The sequence below is a fragment of the Engystomops pustulosus genome, chromosome 5 (assembly GCF_040894005.1).
Source record: "Engystomops pustulosus chromosome 5, aEngPut4.maternal, whole genome shotgun sequence".
NCBI classification, from domain to species: Eukaryota; Metazoa; Chordata; class Amphibia; order Anura; family Leptodactylidae; genus Engystomops; species Engystomops pustulosus.
The window spans coordinates 199,566,573-199,590,428 of NC_092415.1; the positions used below are offsets into that span (position 1 = coordinate 199,566,573).

General features: G+C 49.4%; 1 protein-coding gene across 3 annotated transcripts in view; it reads right to left on the reverse strand.

Annotated features, from left to right (window-relative positions):
- Window positions 1–13,957, reverse strand: part of SGCE (sarcoglycan epsilon) — a 78,929-nt gene extending 64,972 nt beyond the window's left edge. For all 3 annotated transcript variants that reach the window (XM_072154337.1, XM_072154338.1, XM_072154336.1), the window contains exon 1: window positions 13,813–13,957. In XM_072154337.1, coding sequence (XP_072010438.1) covers window positions 13,813–13,873 — 61 coding nt within the window. In that variant the 5' untranslated portion in view covers window positions 13,874–13,957. The remainder of the gene's footprint in view (window positions 1–13,812) is intronic.
- Window positions 13,958–23,856: the final 9,899 nt, after the last annotated feature.

Here is a 23,856-nt window from a genome sequence, read left to right on the forward strand (position 1 = left end):
GAGGTGTAAGATCTTCTCCCTCCCTGACTAAGGTACCCAGGGAAGGTGCAACCAACCCCCCGCTGGTCGAACTTTCAAATCGATTCCTGGCCCTGGATGGAGCCTCTCCTGCCGATGGAGGGGCTGAGGGTGAAGGGCCAGAGGTGGCGGAGCCTGCAGGGGGTGCCGAGTCTCCCCCTGGGGAGTCAGGGTCCTCAGGAGGGGAGACTGGCCCAGAGTCTGGAGACGAGGATGAGGGGGCAGGTCCTGAATCTGCCCCTGAAGCATCAGAGGTGCGGGAGATGGACACCACAATATGTCTAAAAAGGGGGTGTTCATTTCCCGAGGGTGGTGGTAAGATGGGTAAAAAGAAAGCCGTCTAACTCAATCACTCATGATGGCGGCACCCACTCCGTTGACGCTGGCGTCCATTAATGTCGCCAGCATTAAGTCTGATGCGGCTAGATTTGCGGCCTTTGATTTTCTCGGCCGTGTTGAAGCCGACATTTTATTTTTGCAGGAGACCAGGCTGCCAGATTTGGCGGCCGTGTTTAAAGCTAAGAGGGAATGGAGACACGGGCCTTCCTATTGGTCTCTTGCGGCCGAGCCGTATAGCGGAGTGGCGGTCTTTTTTACCGCACCGGTAGAATGCCGACGAGTTATTGAGTTAGAAATGGGGAGGTGCCTGATCCTGGATGTCCTCATGAAGGGACAAGAACTTCGCCTAATTAACATCTATGGTCCCCAGTCCAAGTGGGACAGGAAGTGTCTCTTTATGAGGATCAAGCCCTACCTTTTTACAAGTCGGCAGGTGGTCTTTGGAGGGGACTTCAATGCTGTCACGAGGTCCCAGGATAGGGGAGGTTCCAGAGACAAGCTGACTTATGATAGCGTCGCTCTTAATAGCATAGCTAGTGAGGCTCGCCTGGTGGATGTCCACATCCGGCACACCCCAGGCCACGCGGGGTTCACCTATTATAGGGGTAGCTGTAGGTCTAGAATAGACAGGTTTTATTTAAAGGAGGAAGCCATCTCTTCACCAGTGTCCGTTGTTGAGGTGGAGTTCTCCGACCACTGTTTAATTTTGTTTTCTCTGAATGTTACAGAGACCCCCCGGATGGGAAGAGGCTACTGGAAGCTCAATTCGTCTCTCCTGGAAGAAGCAGAGATAAGACAATCCTTTGAGGACTTTCTTCAGAGCCAGGTACCTTTGCTGGGCCTTTGTAGCAGTAAGTCAGAGTGGTGGGAGATGCTCAAGAAAAGGGTGGCGAGATTCTTCCGCCAGCTCTCGAGCCTCAGGAGCCTGGACAGGTACCGCCTGTATCAGGGCCTGAGGAGGAAACTCGAGCATCTCGTCTCGACTGGAGGTAGTCGTGAAGACATCTCCAGAGTGAAATCCTTGCTGAAGAGGTGTCAGTACGATAGACACGCATCTTTGGTTTTTGAGAGGGATTACGGGAAATACCGCTCGCCCGACCCTTACAGGAACTGCAAGATGTCAGTGAATGGTAAAGTTGTCACAGGACTGGTTGACAGTACAGGATCCCTGAAAAGGTCCAGATCAGGGATTCTGGAGGTCGTCAGATCCTTCTACTCACACCTCTTGGGCAGGAAGGATCTAGATCGGGATGTGATGTCGGCTTTCCTGGCTGAAACTGTCCCTGAGCCAGGAGTAGACCCCTCTCTTGATGTTTTGACAGAGATGATCAGTGAAGAGGAAGTCAGCCTGGCGATTGAAGGGCTCGCCCTCAAGAAATCGCCGGGTCCGGATGGCTTAACATCTGAGTTTTATAAGACCTTTAAGGACGCCTTGGTTCCCCTCTTGACCGAGGTATATAATGAGTGTCTTTCCTCAGGCTCTCTGCCGAAGTCAATGAGGAGGTCAGCCCTGATCATTCTGTCAAAGGGTAAGGACCGATCTCGTGTTGAGAACTGGCGTCCCATAGCGCTTCTCAATACGGACAGAAAGGTTTTGGCAAAGGTGCTGTTTAATCGGCTGGTGCAGTTTGCACCCCGGCTCCTTTCGGGGACCCAGCACTGCTCTGTTCCAGGCCGCAGTACATTTAGTGCTGTGCTTTGTGTTCGGGAGGCAGTGGAGCAGGGCAGGGCTGGTAACTGGAAGGGGTACTTGCTGTCCTTGGATCAGGCAAAAGCGTTTGATCGGGTTAACCACAAGTACCTCTGGTCTGTCCTTCTGAGGTATGGCCTGCCGGGGGAGTTTGTCAATTGGCTGAAAGTTTTGTACGCAGGGGCAGAGAGTTTCCCGCTTGTGAACGGTTGGATTGGCCGCTCTTTTGAGGTCGGGTCTGGTGTTCGCCAGGGTTGTCCTCTGAGCCCACTTTTATACGTGTTCGCGATTGACCCATTCCTTAGGAGGGTTGATCGTGGGCCGTTGGTGGGAGTCGGGATGGATCGGGCAGCACCGGAAGCCACTCTTAGAGTGGTAGCGTATGCCGATGATGTCACCGTTTTCGTGTCCTCGGGAGGGGAGGCGCAATGGGTGATGTCAGAGGTTGACCGCTACTCAGATGCTTCTGGGTCCAAGATCAACCGGGATAAGTGTGAGAGTCTCTGGCTGGGAGAGGGGGATCCAGGCTTTGATCTCCCGGACACTCTTCCAGGGCCCCAGGACTCTGCCAAAGTTCTCGGCATCGAATTTGGCCAGGGGGATTACCCCATGCAAAACTGGGACGGCAGGCTTAAGATCGCCGCCCAGAAGGTGGACCAGTGGAAGGGTTGGTCTTTGACCCTCAGAGAAAGGGTTAACCTGATTAAAACTTACCTGCTCCCGTTGCTGATTTATCTGGGCAGTGTGTGCATGTTGCCGGAACCCCTCTGGACTCGGGTCTACAGTCTGTTCTTCCAGCTGTTATGGGGGAATAGGCTGAACCTAATCAAGAGGGAGGTTACTTACCGCACGAGGAGACAAGGAGGGTTGTGTATGGTCAACCCTGTGGTGTTCCAAGTGAATACCTTTCTTAAGATCAATATCGCCAACCTCTGGAAAGAGAGGGCTCCTCCGTGGATATACTCCTGCAGGGGATGGTTTCGGCCTTTCTTCCAGGAATGGGAGACAGGAGGACAAGTGAAGGATCTTCGCACACCGCATGGGCATCTTCCGGCTTACGCTACCCCGGTTCTGAAGGTGATTCGCCGGTGGGGTCTGGGAATGTGGGAGATCAGGACCATGTCGAGGAAAGTCCTTGACAAAAGGGTTCTGTTGACCCATTTCCAGAAGCCTCTGGCCCTCAGGGATTGCCCAAGTCGGGATCTGGGGGTGGGTTTAGGTCTTTTGAATTCTATCAGGATCCCCTTGAAGTTTTGGGACGTGACTTGGCGCTGCTTCCATGGAAAGCTGTGTGTGAGGGACAATCTGAAGTGTAGGAGCTCTGAGGAAAGGGGTTGTCCCCGGGAGGAGTGCGGTGGCCTGCTGGAGAGCATGGACCACTTCCTGCTTCAGTGCCCCTTTAACACAGAGGTGTACAACCGGGTGGGCGCTTCCATCCATTGGCCCGGGTTGGCCGGTCTATCCTATGCGGAGTGGGCCTATGGAGCATTCAGAGGCCTGGGTGGCCGGGACCGCTGCACGTTATTCCTAGTTAGCCTAGTGGTCAGGTACCACACGTGGAACGCACGGTGTTTAGTATCGACGCAGCGTAAAATCCTCCCGGTGGATGAGGTGGTTAGGAACATTGTGGGTGACCTGGTGAAGGTGCGCTCTCTGGAGTATGAGAGGCTGGGCACGGGGAAGGCCTCTCTCCTTTGGAGGGGGTTCTCCTTTAGTGTCCCTTAGTCTGTCATCTCCGCTCCTGGTGTTGGGCTGATGCTGCACAGTAGATTTTTGTTTTGTGTTCTGAGGTTATAGTGATGTAGGGGCTGCAGGCACCGAACTTGGGCTTTATGTGGTTTTGATTGATGTTGTTGAGATTTAGAGATTTTATTTGTATTCTGTTTTCTTTATGTTGTGTTGTAAATACTGTATATAGTGTATATATTGTATATAGTGGGGTTTGGGACATAGTGTTAGGTTGGGAGGGGGGTGATGGTGGTGGGATTTACGTTGACCTTGGACTCTATGACCCTGGGCACTGGTCTGGACTACTTAACGCAAACTTTGGACGTTAGACCAGTGTCTGGGGGAAGGGGAGGGTGCGGGCGAGGGATTTAGTTTAGTGTAGTGTTGTGTGTATTTGTTATTATATATTTAAAAAAAAAAAAAAAAAATGGGTGTGGGATGTGATCTGTGTGGGGTGGTTTGTTATTAGAGGGTGTGGGGTGGGTTTATGTATATTTATAGTCATTTATGTTTTATTTGTGGGTGTGGCTTGTCTTTGTTTATTGGTTTGGTTTAGGTTGTGATAATCGGTTGGGTGGGGGTTGTGGTATTTGGTGTTCATTCATTTCGGTGTATTTTAAGTTATTGTTTTTACTAGGTATGAATGGGGCTGGACCAGCAAGTAAGATATTGTATATATTGTATGTTATGTTTTGTTTGTATTGTTATGTTTTTTACTTTTATATAAAATAAAAGATCTACAGGATGTAACTCAGGATCAGTACAGGATAAGTAATGTCATGTATGTACACAGTGACTGCACCAGCAGCAGAATAGTGAGTGCAGCTCTGGGGTATAATACAGGATGTAACTCAGGATCAGTACAGGATAAGTAATGTCATGTATGTACACAGTGACTGCACCAGCAGCAGAATAGTGAGTGCAGCTCTGGAGTATAATACAGGATGTAACTCAGGATCAGTACAGGATAAGTAATGTCATGTATGTACACAGTGACTGCACCAGCAGCAGAATAGTGAGTGCAGCTCTGCAGTATAATACAGGATGTAACTCAGGATCAGTACAGGATAAGTAATGTCATGTATGTACACAGTGACTGCACCAGCAGCAGAATAGTTCGTGCTGACTCATTCTGCTGTGAGCTGTTGGAGGGTGTGGTTGTGTGCTGCTGAGCTCCTGCACCACCTGGAGCAATCTCCATCCACCCAGGCCTGCTCTCTCCTCCCCAGGGAGGGAGTGGGTTACTGGGATGAGTGAGCCAGGAAAATCCCAGGCTTCTGCCTCCCGGACCAGGCCGGCGGGGGGCAGGAGAAACAAGTTACCGGCCAAAGCAGAAGGGGTGAGAAGATCTGCCCGGAGCCAAGGACGCAGCGATGTGACCTCGGCTGCCACCCCCAAGACCCAGGGAAGCCGCAAGGTCTCCGGTTCACAGAAGATCAAGGCAAGTAACATCAGCCTGAGTGCTCCTCCTGGAAAGCTGAGTGACTGTGCAGGAAAGCTGGGTGGTTCAGCTGAAAAGCTGGGTGCTCACGGAGGTGTGCAAAAAGCATGGGGTGACCTGAAGGCCCGGGAGTCTGCTTCCATCTATGGCTCCCGGATTGCTGAGCACCTCCGTGAGTACGAGGAAGCTGGAAAAGCGCTGAGGAGGCTCCAGGAGGAGATAAGGGAGACCTTGGCCCTAGCGGGGGTGGCCACTAAGAAGAAGAAGCCTGATCTTCTTACCACCATCAACAGGCTTAAAGCCGAGGTCACCGCTCTGGAGGAGAAGCGTCGGCTTATCCGTGAAAACAGCGGTCCGTTCCGGGAAAAGCTTGAGAATGACACCAGATTTGAAAAAATGCAACAAGAGCAGCTGAGAAAGCTGAAGGGGCTTGAGATCCAGGCGGATGATGGCGATGATGAGGAGGATGAGGAAGACCTGCCGTGTCCGTCTGGTGGCCTGCACCAACACCAGCAGGCCTCGCACGACAGGCTGCCTGCGGAGCAAGCGCCATTACCATCAGGCTGCGGCTCTGCCAACCTGGAGGAGGAAAGTGATGACAGCGGCCAGGGGGGGGCGCTAATGGCTCAGATCCGTCAGCTTGAGTCCCCAGTTCACCTCCAGAACTTCTCCTTCGGCGATGATATGCCAGATGACGACCCAAAGAGAAAGAAGAGAGCCAGGAAGACCAAGGCGTCTGAGGAGGTGAATCTGGTGTTTCGTCCCCTCCCTGTTCCCTCTGGGCGGGCAGCAGTGCCAGCCTGTCGTGTAGGCCCCGTTACCCAGCCCAGCACGAATCCTGCAGTGGACTCGGTGCCAGGGTGCGGGGAGAGTGCAAAGCCACGTTCCATCATGGCGCAGAGCACCAGCCTTGTTTGTAGTAGCAAGGATGGTGCAGGGAAGGCATCGGCCGAAAGGCCGGACAGTGAGGGCGATCCAGCAGGTCCTGGTACTGTGCGCTGCCCCCCAGTGGGAGGGGGGGGTGGCCCGGTGCCAGGGGCAGTGGCGGTGGCTCCTGTGGCCCCTAGCGCTGTGGCTGCCTCTAGCTCCGGTGAGCAGCGGCAGTGTGATGGGGCTGCTGGGACTTGTGGTGCGGCGCCTCCCAAGCGTCTTGTGCAGCCTGTGGGAAAGGGTGCAGGAACAGTGTTATTTTGTATTGGTGCATCTGACCCTGGAGATGACCATAAGAGACTGTCCGGAGTAAATAAAGACAGGAGGCCTCTTGCATCTAGTGAGCAGCAATGCTCAAACCTTAGAAAAACTGCTGGACAACAAGGGGTTAATGCCAATGAGGCAGAGGGCACAAGTAAGATCGGGGTTGGAGCTGCCTCTTCTCAGGCTGTATCAGCTATGGAGGTAGCTCTACCCCCAGTGCCCAGTGACGCCGAGGCAACCCCAGGTCCTCCTGGCCCAGCTGGTGTGAGTGATGCAAGGAAGCGAGGCAGTGATGCAAGGAAGCGAGGCAGTAATGTATATAGTGTGGTGAATGTGGGGGTGGTGAATGGCGCTGAGGGGGATCCTGGTGTGAGTGCTCGTCCATCTGCACCCCCAGTGGTGGCCGCTCCCATAAGGAGCTATGCGAGTGTCACCGCTGGGGCAAGTGGGGTTAACTCCTTGTCTCCTGGCTCTGGGAACAGCGTTTTGCAAAGGCGTCTTCTGGAGGCTCTCAGGAGAGGGGAAAAGTCAATCACTGTAGAGGGGAGAGAGGTTGATCTGTCCTTCTGGACAGACAGGCATGGCCTGGCAGCCTTCCAAGAGAAAAGGGGGGGAGAGACTGTATGGTCTTTACCCACAACTGGGCCCGGAGCCTCCCGTAGGAATGTGGTTCGTCTTCGCTGGAGGGGCAGTGACGCATGCCCACCCAGGTCAAGGGTGGTGGAGCTCCTCCTGAGGATGAACTTCAGGGCTAGTGACATCTTTGCCCTGATACATCCTTATGGTACTCCGGAGTTCGATGTCAGCTTTGTTCGGCCGGAGGGCTTAGAGCTCTTCTGGTCGAATTATGAGCTGGCAAAGAACGAGCCCGCATGGCGAGACTTTGCTGTGCAAGCAGTGTCTCGCCAAAACACAGTCAAGAAAGTGACCGTTTTGACCCGTAACGAGTCACTTTCTTGCATGGACATCATGACTTGGCTCAGTCGTTATGGTGAGGTTGTACAGGTACCTCAGAAAAACCGCGATGAATTTGGCATTTGGTCTGGGGCCTGGACCTTCATGATGAAGTTGAAGTGTTCAGGCGGCACAGTCGCCCACATTCCCTCTTCAGCCTTTCTTGGGCGGGACAGAATCCTGATTTTCTACCAGGGGCAGCCGAAGGTCTGTCACAGGTGCGGTGACCCCACACACTTCAGCGCCAGCTGCCAAGTGCAGAAGTGCGCTTTGTGTGGTGGGCTAGGTCATCTCGCTGCATCCTGTAAGGACATTAGGTGTAACCTGTGTGGTGAGCTCGGTCACCCTTTCAGCCGTTGTCCTCGCTCCTTTGCCAATGCGGTTGTGACCCCAGTGGAGGAGAGCCAGGAGGTTGCTTCTGCTGGAGAAGGTACCAGCAGAGGTGGAGGAGCTGAGGGGCCTGTGAAGAAAAGCAAGAAGAAGTCGCCTTCTCAGTTAAGGCGGCTTGAAGCCAGACAAAAAGGGAGAGAACTGGGGAAGCCTCAGGTTGCTGGGGTGACCCTTGGTCCTTCCTCAGAGGCTGGTCATGCTACTGAGGCCCTGAGGGATGATGAGTTGGATGAGGAGGTCAGGAGGATGGAGCGCGAGAAAGGTGCCATGTCCTCCACGTCCTCCCATTATGAGAGTATGGATGAGGATAACAGGATTTGGCTAGAAAATAAGCGCAAGCAGAAAAAGAAAAAACGCGGCCTATCTAAGGTACCTAAGGAAGGGAAAACTTCCTCCCCTCTGGTTGAGCTTTCCAACCAGTTCCTCACCCTCGATGAGATCGCCTCCTCGGAAGGAGAGGCTGAGGGTGGGGTTCTGGAGGTGGCGGCGGAGCAGCCTGCAGGGGGCGCCGAGTCTCTATCCTCTGGGGATGCTGGGTCCTCAGAGTGGGAGACTGACTCAGAGCCAGGAGACAAGGACGAAGGAGAGGGTGGTCCGGGTGGGTCCTTGGGGGCCAGTAATAACATGGACACCTCAATTTCGTTAAAAAGAAGTTGCCCCAATTCTGAAGGGAAAAGGGAAAAGGGATCATCCTCAGAGGACAGTAGAGGGAAGGGAGTTAGTAAGAAAAAAGCCGTCTAACTCAATCACTCATGATGGCGGCACCCACTCCGTTGACGCTGGCGTCCATTAATGTCGCCAGCATTAAGTCTGATGCGGCTAGATTTGCGGCCTTTGATTTTCTCGGCCGTGTTGAAGCCGACATTTTATTTTTGCAGGAGACCAGGCTGCCAGATTTGGCGGCCGTGTTTAAAGCTAAGAGGGAATGGAGACACGGGCCTTCCTATTGGTCTCTTGCGGCCGAGCCGTATAGCGGAGTGGCGGTCCTTTTTACCGCACCGGTAGAATGCCGACGAGTTATTGAGTTAGAAATGGGGAGGTGCCTGATCATGGATGTCCTCATGAAGGGACAAGAACTTCGCCTAATTAACATCTATGGTCCCCAGTCCAAGTGGGACAGGAAGTGTCTCTTTATGAGGATCAAGCCCTACCTTTTTACAAGTCGGCAGGTGGTCTTTGGAGGGGACTTCAATGCTGTCACGAGGTCCCAGGATAGGGGAGGTTCCAGAGACAAGCTGACTTATGATAGCGTCGCTCTTAATAGCATAGCTAGTGAGGCTCGCCTGGTGGATGTCCACATCCGGCACACCCCAGGCCACGCGGGGTTCACCTATTATAGGGGTAGCTGCAGGTCTAGAATAGACAGGTTTTATTTAAAGGAGGAAGCCATCTCTTCAGCAGTGTCCGTTGTTGAGGTGGAGTTCTCCGACCACTGTCTAATTTTGTTTTCTCTGAATGTTACAGAGACCCCCCGGATGGGAAGAGGCTACTGGAAGCTCAATTCGTCTCTCCTGGAGGAAGCGGAGATCAGACAATCCTTTGAGGACTTTCTTCAGAGCCAGGTACCATTGATGGGCCTTTGTAGCAGTAAGTCAGAGTGGTGGGAGATGCTCAAGAAAAGGGTGGCGAGATTCTTCCGCCAGCTCTCGAGCCTCAGGAGCCTGGACAGGTACCGCCTGTATCAGGGCCTGAGGAGGAAACTCGAGCATCTCGTCTCGACTGGAGGTAGTCGTGAGGACATCTCCAGAGTGAAATCCTTGCTGAAGAGGTGTCAGTACGATAGACACGCATCTTTGGTTTTTGAGAGGGATTACGGGAAATACCGCTCGCCCGACCCTTACAGAAACTGCAAGATGTCAGTGAATGGTAAAGTTGTCACAGGACTGGTTGACAGTACGGGATCCCTGAAAAGGTCCAGATCAGGGATTCTGGAGGTCGTCAGATCCTTCTACTCGCACCTCTTGGGCAGGAAGGATCTAGATCGGGATGTGATGTCGGCTTTCCTGGCTGAAACTGTCCCTGAGCCAGGAGTAGACCCCTCTCTTGATGTTTTGACAGAGATGATTAGGGAAGAGGAAGTCAGCCGGGCGATTGAAGGGCTCGCCCTCAAGAAATCGCCGGGTCCGGATGGCTTAACATCTGAGTTTTATAAGACCTTTAAGGACGCCTTGGTTCCCCTCTTGACTGAGGTATTCAATGAGTGTCTTTCCTCGGGCGCTCTGCCGAAGTCAATGAGGAGGTCTGCCCTGATCATCCTGTCAAAGGGTAAGGACCGATCTCGTATTGAGAACTGGCGTCCCATAGCGCTTCTCAATACGGACAGAAAGGTTTTGGCAAAGGTGCTGTTTAATCGGCTGGTGCAGTTTGCACCCCGGCTCCTTTCGGGGACCCAGCACTGCTCTGTTCCAGGCCGCAGTACATTTAGTGCTGTGCTTTGTGTCCGGGAGGCAGTGGAACAGGGCAGGGCTGGTAACTGGAAGGGGTACTTGCTGTCCTTGGATCAGGCAAAAGCGTTTGATCGGGTTAACCACGAGTACCTCTGGTCTGTCCTTCTGAGGTATGGCCTGCCGGGTGGGTTTGTCAATTGGCTGAAAGTTTTGTACGCAGGGGCAGAGAGTTTCCCGCTTGTGAACGGTTGGATTGGCCGCTCTTTTGAGGTTGGGTCTGGTGTTCGCCAGGGTTGTCCTCTGAGCCCACTACTGTACGTGTTCGCGATTGACCCATTCCTTAGGAGGGTTGATCGTGGGCCGTTGGTGGGAGTCGGGATGGACCGGGCAGCACCGGAAGCCACTCTAAGGGTGGTAGCGTATGCTGATGACGTCACTGTTTTTGTGTCCTCGAGAGGGGAGGCGCAATGGGTGATGTCAGAGGTTGACCGCTACTCAGAGGCTTCTGGGTCCAAGATCAACCGGGATAAGTGTGAGAGTCTCTGGCTGGGAGAGGGAGGTCCAGGCTTTGATCTCCCGGACACTCTTCCAGGGCCCCAAGACTCTGCCAAAGTTCTCGGCATCGAATTTGGCCAGGGGGATTACCCCATGCAAAACTGGGACGGCAGGCTTAAGATCGCCGCTCAGAGGGTGGACCAGTGGAAGGGTTGGTCTTTGACCCTCAGAGAAAGGGTTAATCTGATCAAAACTTACCTGCTCCCATTGCTGATTTACCTGGGCAGTGTGTGCATGTTGCCAGAACCCCTCTGGACTCGGGTCTACAGTCTGTTCTTCCAGCTGTTATGGGGGAATAGGCTGAACCTAATCAAGAGGGAGGTTACTTACCGCACGAGGAGACAAGGAGGGTTGTGTATGGTCAACCCTGTGGTGTTCCTAGTGAATACCTTTCTTAAAATCAATGTAGCAAACCTCTGGAAAGAGAGGGCTCCTCCGTGGGTATACTCCTGCAGGGGATGGTTTCGGCCTTTCTTCCAGGAATGGGAGACAGGAGGACAAGTGAAGGATCTCCGCACACCGCATGGGCATCTTCCGGCTTACGCTACCCCGGTTCTGAAGGTGATTCGCCGGTGGGGTCTGGGAATGTGGGAGATCAGGACCATGTCGAGGAAAATCCTTGACAAAAGGGTTCTGTTTGCCCGTTTCCAGAAGCCTCTGGCCCTCAGGGATTGCCCAAGTCGGGATCTTGGGGTGGGTTTGAGTTTATTGAATTCCATCAGGATCCCCTTGAAGTTTTGGGACTTGACTTGGCGCTGCTTCCATGGAAAGCTGTGTGTGAGGGACAATCTGAAGTGTAGGAGCTCTGAGGAAAGGGGTTGTCCCCGGGAGGAGTGCGGTGGCCTGCTGGAGAGCATGGACCACTTCCTGCTTCAGTGCCCCTTTAACACAGAGGTGTACAACCGGGTGGGCGCTTCCATCCATTGGCCCGGGTTGGCCGGTCTCTCCTATGCGGAGTGGGCCTATGGAGCATTCAGAGGCCTGGGTGGCCGGGACCGCTGCACTTTATTCCTAGTTAGTCTAGTGGTCAGGTACCACACGTGGAACGCACGGTGCTTAGTTTCGACGCAGCGTAAAATCCTCCCGGTGGATGAGGTGGTTAGGAACATTCTGGGTGACCTGGTGAAGGTGCGCTCTCTGGAGTATGAGAGGCTGGGCACGGGGAGGGCCTCTCTCCTTTGGAGGGGGTTCTCCTTTAGTGTCCCTTAGTCTGTCATCTCCGCTCCTGGTGTTGGGCTGATGCTGCACTGTAGATTTTTGTTTTGTATCTGAGGTTATAGTGATGTTGGGCTTGCAGGCACCGAACCTGGGCTTTATGTGGTTTTGATATATGTTGATATGTTTAATGTGTTTGTATCTTATGTACAGTGTGTATAGTTATATGTAGTTATAGTTCTTGTGTGTATATAGGTTGGTTGGTTTTGGGGTGTTGGTGTTAGGGTGTTAGGTTGGGAGGGGGGTGGACTGGACTTGGACTGTACGATCCTGGGCACTGGTCTGGACTATATAACGCGAACTTTGGACGTTAGACCAGTGTCTGGGGGGGGGAGGGTGATGGGCGTGGGATTTAGTTAGTTATATTTTATGTTATTAATGTTACTTCCGTTATATTCATTGTTATTTCTGTGTTTATTGTTTATTTATTTATGTGTATTTTGCTGTGTATTTTGATATAAAAAAAAATAAAATTTAGGTGGTGGGACTGGGTGAAGGTTTTGTTTGTTTTCATGCTGAGTGTGTGGTGTGTGTGTGGCTGGGCCAGGAGGTTTGTAAGTTTATTTTCGTTTATATTTGTTCTTTTGTATTTCTTTTGCCAGAAGTTATGGCTTTATTTATGTTTATTATTGTTATGTTTTTCACTTTTATATAAAATAAAAGATTTACAGGATATAACTCAGGATCAGTACAGGATAAGTAATGTCATGTATGTACACAGTGACTGCACCAGCAGCAGAATAGTGAGTGCAGCTCTGGTTACACATATAATATTCATATACATAAATGTTGTTTAAGCTAGAACCTGGGCTTTTGTAACAGAATGACAATCGCTTCTTTTCCACAAACTCTGGCATTATGGATATTACACGGATATTAATACTTGCTCGGCGTTGCCTTATTTGGCGCAGCTCTGGATACAGATAAGCTTCACTGTTCTGTTCTAAATAAAGTACGAGAGCAACTTCTAAAACAACACACACGGACACAACATTACGTCTTTCTTGCCATATGTAATGATATATTATGACTTTTTTGGCTGCCTCCTTCACACTGCTTTTTTAAGGGGTCAGACCAGACCTTTGACCCACAAGCTGTGACCTTTGCTGTCCCTAAACAATGCTGCCTATATACCAATGCAGCTGAGCTACGGCTTCTGTGCTGTACAGGTTCTAGAACAATAAGCTAAGACCCCAGAATTGTAGAGAGTTTCCACTACATTTTTTCAATTGTCCGACCAAACCCATAGAGCTGCGGTGTCTTTGGTGTCCTCCTGGGTATTTAGGAAACCTATAAAACTCAGGGGACAGCACTCCTCCGAGCTGTAGGTTCACAGGCTGTTACACTGTGCAGGAGCACCTCCCACTGTGCTCAGTGTAACAACCTGTGAAGCTACATCACGGAGGGGCTCTAGTAACGTCCCCCAGAGTCCTTCTCCATAAGAATAATTATAATAGTTGATTTTTAGAAGGAAGGAGGCCATGGATGACAAATATAAGAAGATACCACAGTCCCGGTGCCTGGATCTATGATGATGGATTATGATGCTAGATTTTCCTATAAATATGAAGCTTATATACCGTATATACAGGATATTTCCCTTGCAGCTGCAGTGAATACAAACACGATCACAGATTTAGCAGACAAATCTTTGCAGCTATATACCATGACTATCACTATATATACTGACAGGAGTGCAGTGCAGATGTAGCAGAGCTGAGTTTGTCACGTCTCTGGCTCGCAGAATGGATATCTTCCTATAGATGTGTGTATAATCTGCTCTGGCAGCGGCCGATCACCCAGCAGCTGGACAGATGTGGCGTCCTGCACCCACCCAGAGCGGTGCCAGGGCTGCGGGTGCTGTATACAGCGGGTGGAAGGAGCAGTATATATGTACAGACCTGTCAGCAGGAGGGGGCCACATCTCCCAGCAATGAGGTCCATCCCCAGCAGCGTCTGCATCTTCCCTCTCCCTGATTGTGGCGGTGGATGCAGCAGCAGCCTCTCCTCTCTTCTCCTCCTCTTCCTCTCCCTCCTCCATCTCTCCCTCACTCCTTCCTCCACCTCCCTCCATGTCCCCCTCTTCCTCCCATGTCATTTCCACTGACAATGTTCTCTCTCAGCCTCAGCAATGGCTGAGATTCCTGCAGATGCTTCATATCTATCACTTATCATAGGGGGTCCCTACTTATCGATGGGGGTCCGGCTTTGTATACTGCTGTATAAAAGAAAGACCCTGAAACATAATCCACAAACTCCCCTAAACTAAGACAGAAGCCAAACAACGAAATACAAATCCCAGACCCACCAAACTAGTACAGACACCTAAAGCAAGACCCCATAAATGAATAAAGACCCCCTGAACTAGAATAGTTGCTAGATGCCGAAATACAAACCACAAGCCCCCCTAAACACAGATCCCAGACCACCTAAACTAATATAGATCTCATAAACTAGTATAGAAGCCCAATAACGAAATCCAGACCCAAACCTACTAAACTAGTATAGACACCTAAATCCAAACCCCCTTGAACTAGTATTGATGCTTAAAACACCAGATCCCCTAAATACAAACCCCCCTACATAAATACAGCAGACCCTCTAAATATATTCTACCAACCCCCTAAACCTACACAGCCCTGTAAACTAGTACACATACCGGATGTCTAAAAATAAACCCCAACCCCTTTAATGCAGACCCCCAAACCCCTAAGGGTGATGCCACACGTGGCGTTTTTGGTCCGTTTTTAGGCATGCGTTTTCAGTCCGTTTGAAAACGCATCTGTTTTTGACCGTATACCATGCGTCTATTAAGATAATTGGAAAAATGGACAAAAACTGTCAAAAAACGGATGCGTTTTCAAACGTACTGAAAACGCATGCTTAAAAACGGACCAAAAACGCCATGTGCGACTTCACCCCGAAGGGTGCGGTTACATGTTTCAGTTACAACTCAAAATCAGTTTTTAGGTGGTTTTAGGTGCAATTTAACAAGTGAATGACATTTGTGGTACAGGTTTCCCCTTCAAAATCAAATTCGCCCGTTCAGTTGGTGTCTTTCACTGGTTAAATGAACAAAACTGCACCTAAAACCACCTCAAAACTGATTGCGATGCAGTTGTACCTGCAATGTGTGACCCCACTGTAAACCAAAAACAGAGACCCTACACCAGTGATGGCGAACCTTTTGGAGACAGAGGGGGTCATTTACTTGCCCAGTCCAGTCGCGATCCAGCGGCGGGTTCTCCAACGTTGATTCGGAGCTTACCGGGATTCATTAAGGTCGTGCGCCCGATATCCACTAGGTGTCGCTGCTGCGCCGAGGTCCGCCGGAGCTCACCTTCTTCGTTTTGGTGTATGTGAGTGCTATTCTTGCGACACAATTTTTTTAAAAAATTCCACATTTTTTCCGAATCCGTCGGGTTTTCCGACGGCCACGTCCCGTGATTTCTGTTGCGTGAAAGCCGGTGCCAATGCGCCACAATCCAATCACGTGCGCCAAAAACCGGAGCAATTCAACGCAAATTGGAAATATTTGGGAAACCCAACGAAAATGCGCGATTCAGTCTCTTAGTAAATGAGCTCCAGAGTGCCCAAACCACAACCAAAATCCACTTATTTACCATAAAGTGCCAACACAGCATTTTAAGCAGTAACTTACTGCTACCTGTTCTTCCACATTTTTCAATCGTATCGGCCCCTGAGGCCACCAATACAGCTGAAATCACATCATTGTAGGGTCCAGGGTCTCTCTGTAGAGGAAGAATGAAGGGTCCAGCAGGAGGACCTCCAAAGATAATGCAGCCCCTTCCACACCTTCTCACTTTTCCCGCATTCCCAAACAGCCAATGAAGTGTCGCTTTAAAATATCCTTATATTTAAAGCATCTCTTAAGTTGCCTGGGACTGCAGGAAGATTTGGTGGATTTGTTCCGGTCTGGTGAACTCTGTCCTGGGCTGAGGGCCTGAGTGCCCACAGAAATGGCTCTGAGTGCCACCTTTGGCACCCGTGCCATAGGTTCGCCACCACTGCCCTACACTAATATAAACCTCATAAACCAGTGCACCTACATAAAAACCCAGACCACTGAACTCATATAGACACTGTGAAGTAATAGATGCTAGAAAAAAACCCAGACCCCATGAATTCATGCAGATCAGATCTAGACTAGTACAGATGCCTAAGGCTGAGGTCACACGTGGCGTTTTGAACCAGTTTTTGGCCAGTTTTTAAGCAGTCCACAGCCTTAGTACACACGCAATGCAGTCCCTCCATACAGAGGCTTAATCCTTTAGGTAAGCAGCCAATTATTTTTTTTTCTCCCTCTAAAGAGACATGGGAGGGCAGCAACACATGGTGACACGACGGTGCCCTGCGGAACCAGCATAGCATTCGGGCCACCCCTAACCCAGCATGTTCCAGCTGTGGCTACTGGGGGCATGGCATCCCTGCTGTGGCTACTGGCCCCCAGTATCTAGGTCTGCCTTACATGCCCCATCCCTGCTTCGGCTACTGGGGGCATCCCTGCTGTGGTTACTGGGGGCATCCCTGCTCTGGCTACTAGCCCCCAGTATCTAGGTCTGCCTTACATGCCCCATCCCTGCTTTGGCTACTGGGGGCATCCCTGCTGTGTCTACTAGGGGCATCCCTGCTCTGGCTACTGGGGGCATCCCTGCTCTGAATACTGGGGGCATCCCTGCTCTGAATACTGGGGGCATCCCTGCTGTGGCTACTGGGGGCATCCCTGCTGTGGCTACGGGGGCATCCCTTCTGTTGCTACGGGGGCATCCCTGCTGTGGCTACGGGGGCATCTTTGTTGTGGCTACTGGGGGCATCCCTGCTGTGGCTACTGGGGGCATCCCTGCTGTGGCTACGGGGCATCCCTCCTGTGGCACCTGGGGCATCCCTGCTGTGGCTACAGGGGCATCCCTGCTGTGGCTACTGGGTGTATCCCTGCTGTAGCTACTGGAGGTGTTTCTGATGTAGCTACTGGGGTATCCCTGCTGTAGCTTTTGGGGGTATCATTGCTGTATCTACTGAGTACTGGGGACTGTCACTGTGGCCACAATTATGATTCATAGCAAAACTACAGTTTTTATAAATATATTTCATAAAGAAATAAATGATTGGGGGTGAACATTGATCTAGGACAGTGGTGGCGAACCTATGGCACGGGAGCCAGAGGTGGCATTCAGAGCCATTTCTGTGGGCACTCAGACCATCACCCCAGGATAGAGTTCACCAAATAGGACAAAATCCACCAAATCTTCCTGTAGTCCAAGGAAACTTAAGAGATGCTGCTCTCAGCTCTATTTTAAAGCAACACTTCATTTGGAACTGCGGGAAAAGTGAGAAGGTGTTGACAGAACTGCATTATCTTTAAAGGTTCTCATTCTGGACCCACCATTCTTCCTCAACAGAGAGACCCTGGAGAGAAGCTACAACGAGAGTCTGAATTTGCCATCGTTATTTCAACTGTATTGGTGGCCTCAGGGGGGCGATATGATTGAAAGATGTGGAAGAACAGGTAGCAATAAGTTACTGCTAGAAATGCCATGTTGGCACTTCATGGTAAATAAATGGATTTTGGTTGTAGTTTGGGCACTCGGTCTCCAAAAGGTTCACCATCACTGATCAAGGACATTCAGGAAGAGAAGACTCACAATGCACAATGAGTCTCCATAACATCTTACATCTTCCCTGCTCCATGATTTATTACTGTATGTTACATGTGTGTTCACATTCATCCAAATCATCTTCCAGATATTTATACCGGAGCCGCTGCCCCCCGCTGGATTCTCCATCCCGCAGATCACCAGGGACTCATTAGCGAACCATTAAAATGAATCAGGAAGATGCTGAAATCCAGGGAGAGTCTACTAAAAGCCAGAACTGAGGAGGAGAATCATCTCCGTGACGTCATAAAGAGCCATTAAAGCCCCTAAATATAGAAATCCTTCAGTCGTCCTCAATGTATTTTAAAGAGGTTTTCTGGTCTGGATTTAGAGCATTTATGAATTACTATTTCTACATCCGATATATGACCCAGGTAGTGAGTATAGGGGTCCCTACAAGACATCTTAGAAAGTTGATCTCAAAAGGTACAGCAATAAATGTTCCGAGAAGACCAACCTTTAAGAAGAACTGCTCCATAAAAGACTAATTTAAAGTGGCTTAGTAAACCTACCACTTAGTGCCCAAATAATACCGCCATACAGTAACGCAATGCTACCAGCCAGTGCCCAAATAGTCCAGCCATATAGGGGCACATTTACTTACCCCGGCCTTTCGCGATCCCGCGGTGCGTTGTCCGACGCTGTTTCGGGTCTGCCAGGATTCACTAAGGTCCGTGCACCCAATATCCACCAGGTGTCGCTGCTGCGCCGAGGTCCGCCGCAGTTCTACTTCTTCGTCCCGGTGCATGTGAGTGCTTGATCTTGTGACACAAATTCTTTTTTAAGGGGTTTATCCGGCTGTTAAGGCCGGGCTGGGGAGGGCTAGTTAAACATAATAAACATGTACTTACCTCCTCCGGCGCCACCGATGTCCCGCGCCGCGACCCGTTTGATCCGTGCCCCTGTTTGTTTAGGGGCACAGAAGCCGCGCACAGGGAGCTTCCGGTCCGCGATGTGGCCGGCTCCTCCCATCCGTCCCTATCTCTCAGCGTTTTAATGTTTATTATGTTTACCTAACCCACCCCAGCCCGGCCCTCAGTAATTTTTAACACCCGGATAACCCCTTTAAATTCTGCATTTTTTCAGAATCTGTCGGGTTCTCCGACGGCCACGCCCTCCGATTTCTGTCGCGTGAAAGCTGGCACCGATGCGACACTATCCGATTGCGTGCGCCAAAATACTGGGGCAATTCAGCGCAAATCGCAAATATTCGGGAAACCCGACGAAAGTGCGGCGTTCAAACCCTTAGTAAATGAGCCCCATAGTGTCAATTTACAGTGATGTCCTCACAATACTGCCAGCCAGTGCCCACATAATAATAATAATAATAATAATAATAATAATAATTTAATGTCCAAACTATACAGCCATATAGTGCCCATTTACTGTATTGTCCACCCAAAATAAACTTAAATACACCATATTGTATGGTCCACCCTAAATAAGCCTGTGACTAAATAATCCTGCCATTTAGTGTCCAAATAATACCTGTATATAGTACCAAAATGTTAGTACCATACATAGCCCAAACTGTATTGTCCACCCAAAATAAGCCTGTGACTATATAAACTTAACACTCGCTACTATATAGGACACAATGGAGGTTATTTATCATTAGACCAGCTCCTTGGGACAGATCTATTGGGGACATTAATCATAGGGGGTCTCAGCTTCGCCTATTTTTGCGCCTGATTTGTTCTTATTTTTGGCTCCTGATCTATGATGGATCTGGTTCTGCCTTAGTAAATGCGTTTTGGAATTGTCGCACGTTCCATTCATTAGCTCCTAAATTAGTGCCAAATTTGTCTCAAATTTTTACCCTACAAAGTAAAACTCATTTAAGACTAATAATGGAATAAGATTGAAAAAATGTGACAGAAGGTTCAGGGCTTCATCTCTGCACATAAAGTCTCAGCTTGTACAATGTCCGGACCACATTGTGCTGTCACTGCAGGGACTAAACGTTACAGAGATGGGGGAAAAAAATAATAAATTCTTGCTGAAATGAGTCTTTGCCTGTATTATTATAATGTACATGAAATGGAGACTGATAATATTCTCATGTCTGTACAATAAGACAATAATCACTCCCAGAGATGTTTCTCTCATTACTGGAGAAATTTAACATTTTAAAACTGAGCTGAAGGATTTTCCATGTTGCATAGAGGGAATTCTTCACTTGGCAAACGAATATCTATGTTTTTAGTAATGAAAAGTGAAGTTTTTTGAAGTGCAGCTGCTCAGAGTAGGGGCATTTTTGCGCCATTTTTGCGACTTTTTAGGCGCAAATTAGTGATAGATCCCGTGCAAACATCTGTATAGGAGGCACTCACTGGGGGTCATTTACTAAGGGCCTGATTCGCGTTTTCCCGACGTGTTACCCGAATATTTCTGATTTGCGCCGATTTCCCCTGAATTGCCCCGGGATTTTGGCACACGCGATCGGATTGTGGCGCATCGGCGCTGGCATGCACGCGACGGAAATCGAGGGGCGTGGCCGAGCGCAAACCCGACGGATTCGGAAAAAACGCCGCATTTAAAAAAAGAAATGTGTCGCTTGGGACGCATTTACCTTCACTTGGTCCGGCCCGGTGAACTCCAGTGCGTTCAGATGCTTTTCATCGCAGCAGCGCCACCTGGTGGACGGCAGAGGAACTACCTTCATGAATTCCGGCCGGACCCGACGCCGCAGAGAACGCGCCGCTGGATCGCGAATGGGCCGGGTAAGTAAATCTGCCCCACTATGTCAGATAAGGCGCAGGGACTCTGCCGGACTTTGTCGTGTGCCAGAAAATGCATAAAAAGTCTCAGCACATAGACCCCAGGGAACTGGAGTGAAGTCATGACTCATGATAGCAGCAGTTCTATGTTTAAGTCTAAGATTAATGAAGAGGTGGAAATAGTCCTGGGAGACTTTTTAGCAGTGAAAAGTCTCAAAAAGCCTCAATGCAACGACTTTGAGACTTTTTTTACGCCAAAAAAGCCCAGGAAAACCAATGATAAATAACCCCAATATCTACATTACTTAAATAATACTTCCATACGGAGCCATATACTGAAAATAATTCCATATTTCACAGTTCTGCTGTTACTAACAACATACACAAAGGTCTGATTACACATCTCTCCAGGGACAATACATAGCACTGGCTGCAGTCTGTACGGTGGCACCTGCAGACAGATTATAATAAGGAATATTACAGTGTAGAGTGCAGTACCTACTTCTGTCCTCCAGGTGTCAGTGTTGTAGAGTATGATACACAATTCTCTACAGTGCAGAATTACAGGGCAGATTCTTCTTCTATGGATGTTACTCAGATGAAACATCTGATCTTATGTAGGACTGGGATCATGAGTAGAGGTGTACTGTCTCCTATAGCTCCCGGGATCCAATGCAAGAATCCACCAAAAAATACAACACGTATCAAATAGGTACAGTAACCAGATGGCGCAGCCTCCCCGGGCGCTCGCTATAATTAGGGAACGCTCACATTTACATCTCCGGTGTGTCAGGAAACATTGAAATACATTACTATTAATGTAACAGTAATGATAGGATTCATTACAGTAAAACACCAGGGGATGAGGGAGTATATTAGTAAGTGGCAGGGGACCTAGTAGTTACAAAATACTTACAAAATTGTGAGAATCTTCTTATATTCATTAACCATGGCCTCCTTCCTTCTAAAATCAACTTTCAAAATTATGCAAAAGAGTCAGAAGGGCTCTAGGTGTGTTACTAGAGCACCTCAGTGGTGTAGCTTCACAGGCTGTTACACTGCACGGGTGTACATCTCTCCTCCCACTGTATGAGATTACACCAGCAGAGGGAGGGGGGAGTGCTGAGGGAGAGACAATGTAACAGCCGGTGAAACTGTAGCACAGAGGGGCTCTGGTAACATCCCCATGGCCTCTCTAGATCATTAGCATAATTTTAAAAGTTGATTTTAGGAGGAAGGAGGCCACGCATAACAAATATAAGGAGATGCCACAGTCCCGGTGCCTGGATCTATGAGTAATGTCCCTGGTTTATCAGGATGGATTATGAAGGTAGATTCCTTTTAATATCAATGTGCTGCTGCCTGAGTACTGTACGGAGATGATGGTCCTACAGAGTGAGGGAGTCAGACCTTACAGATTATTGATGGAAAATTCCCTTCTATTAACAAAAATGTAATAATAATAATTATTCTTTATTTATATAGCTCCAACATATTCTGCAGCGCTGCACAGAACTTGCCAAATCAGTCCCTGTCCCCAATGGGGCTCACAATATAATCAACCAATCAGTATCTTTTGGAGTGTGGGAGGAAACCGGAGGACCCGGAGGAAACCCACACAAAAATTGCTTAATTCCCCCCATGACTGTGTCCCAGATAGGCCTTTCCTTTAGATATAACTAGTCACATGATACAAAGTACAGTACAATGCATTACGGCCATCATGACTCACCTTGTCACCCAGCTTTCCCAGGCTCCTGAATTGCAAATCTGCCAATGTATACACTGTGCGGGGAGTAAAAATGTGTATCTAGGCAGGTTTTCCATTAAAGGGGTTGTCCGGTGACAACATGTTAGTGATCCCACAGATCATGAGAAAGAGGTTCTGTTGTACCCCCATTGTACCCCAAAAGAATGGAGCAGCCGGTTGCACATATCCTCTGCTGCTCTATTCATTGTCAATGGAACTGATCTCTATCGGCAGCATAGAGAGAAATAGAGCAGAAGGGCACAAGCGCGACCGGCTACTCTGTTCATCTGGGATACAATGGGGGTACTACGGACCCCCATTCTCGTTATTCATGGGGGTTGCATCACTTAGACTCCCACCAATCAGCAAGTTTTCCCCTATGGATGGTGGCTAACTTGTTGTCACTGGACAACCCCTTTAAAGGGAATGCGCCATAAAAGACCAAGTCACTGATTAATGAGGAACCCAACCAGTGGAGCCCCTAACGATCATGAGAATGGAAGACTATAAGACCCCTGAATTGCCGGCAGTGGAGTTGAGCACAGGAGCTTGCGCTCCATTCTGTGGGACTTCCCCAACCTTCTCCATTCAATAGAAGGGAACTTCAGGAGACCTTCAATCTTCCCAGTGTTCGGTGTATTTTGGGGGCCTTTTAAGGCAGAATGGTGGCCATTTTGGTAGCCACCCAGCTTTCCCAGATGATAGATGGGTAACATTTTAGCAGTATTTGTAGTATAAAAAGTTTATATAAGTTGTATACAAGTGGATGTGACTGGGTATGCGAGGGATCCTGGAGGTTCCGCTCAGTAAACATTGGATTCCGGGTTCTGCTGATGTGACGTCTGGCTGGAATATGTGTATAATGGATCCAAACAGTAGAACCTCTGTCCTGAGGTGAGAACCAGAGCTGCTCCTGACAGGCGCTGGACGGACGCCAGGATGACTTCATTCTTATTTACCTCCACATATTTCTGTAGGAATTTTCCAGATATTTTCCAGACACCCCCCCTCCCCCCCACCGACTACACAAATATAACCTAACTCCTCAAGCACGCAGGTAGGTTGGTCATTGATTTACCACGATGCAGATCTAGCAGAGCTGAATTGTTGAGATGTTTGGTGTTAGGGACGTTACATAGTTTCATATCCAAGTGAATATAAGAAAACTTTGTAATTTATGTCATCAGAGGAAATTTCTTCCTCCTCCACTTACTTGGCTCTCTGTGTCCTGATGAAAGAAATTTTACTGTGAAATCTCTGCTGATTTCCCTATGGACAGAGGCTCACGGAGCTGACAGATGACATAGTAGTCTATTGAGAAGGAGGGGTGAGCAGGAGAAGAGTGACAGCAGCTTGATCTCTACCCAGCAGCTGACAGAGAACTGAACATTAGATACAAAGCCACAAAAAATCCAAATACAAGACATGAAACATTACAAAAAAGTGCTATTCCTCATATACAGGGTTCTGGAGTCGGAGTCGTGGAGATGAAGATTGTGACCATTTTGTTGCAGTCGGAGATGTGATAAAATGGCCCCTAGAACAGACAATGATAACATTGCAGAGCAGACCCCAAGAGCAGACAACTATAATATTGGAGACCCCCTAGAGCAGACAAATAATAATACTGGAGACCCCAGAGCAGACAAATAATAATACTGGAGACCCCAGAGCAGACAAATAATAATACAAGAGACCCCAGAGCAGATAATAATAATACTGGAGACCCCAGAGCAGACAAATAATAATACTGGAGACCCCAGAGCAGATAAATAATAATATTTGAGACCCCAGAGCGGA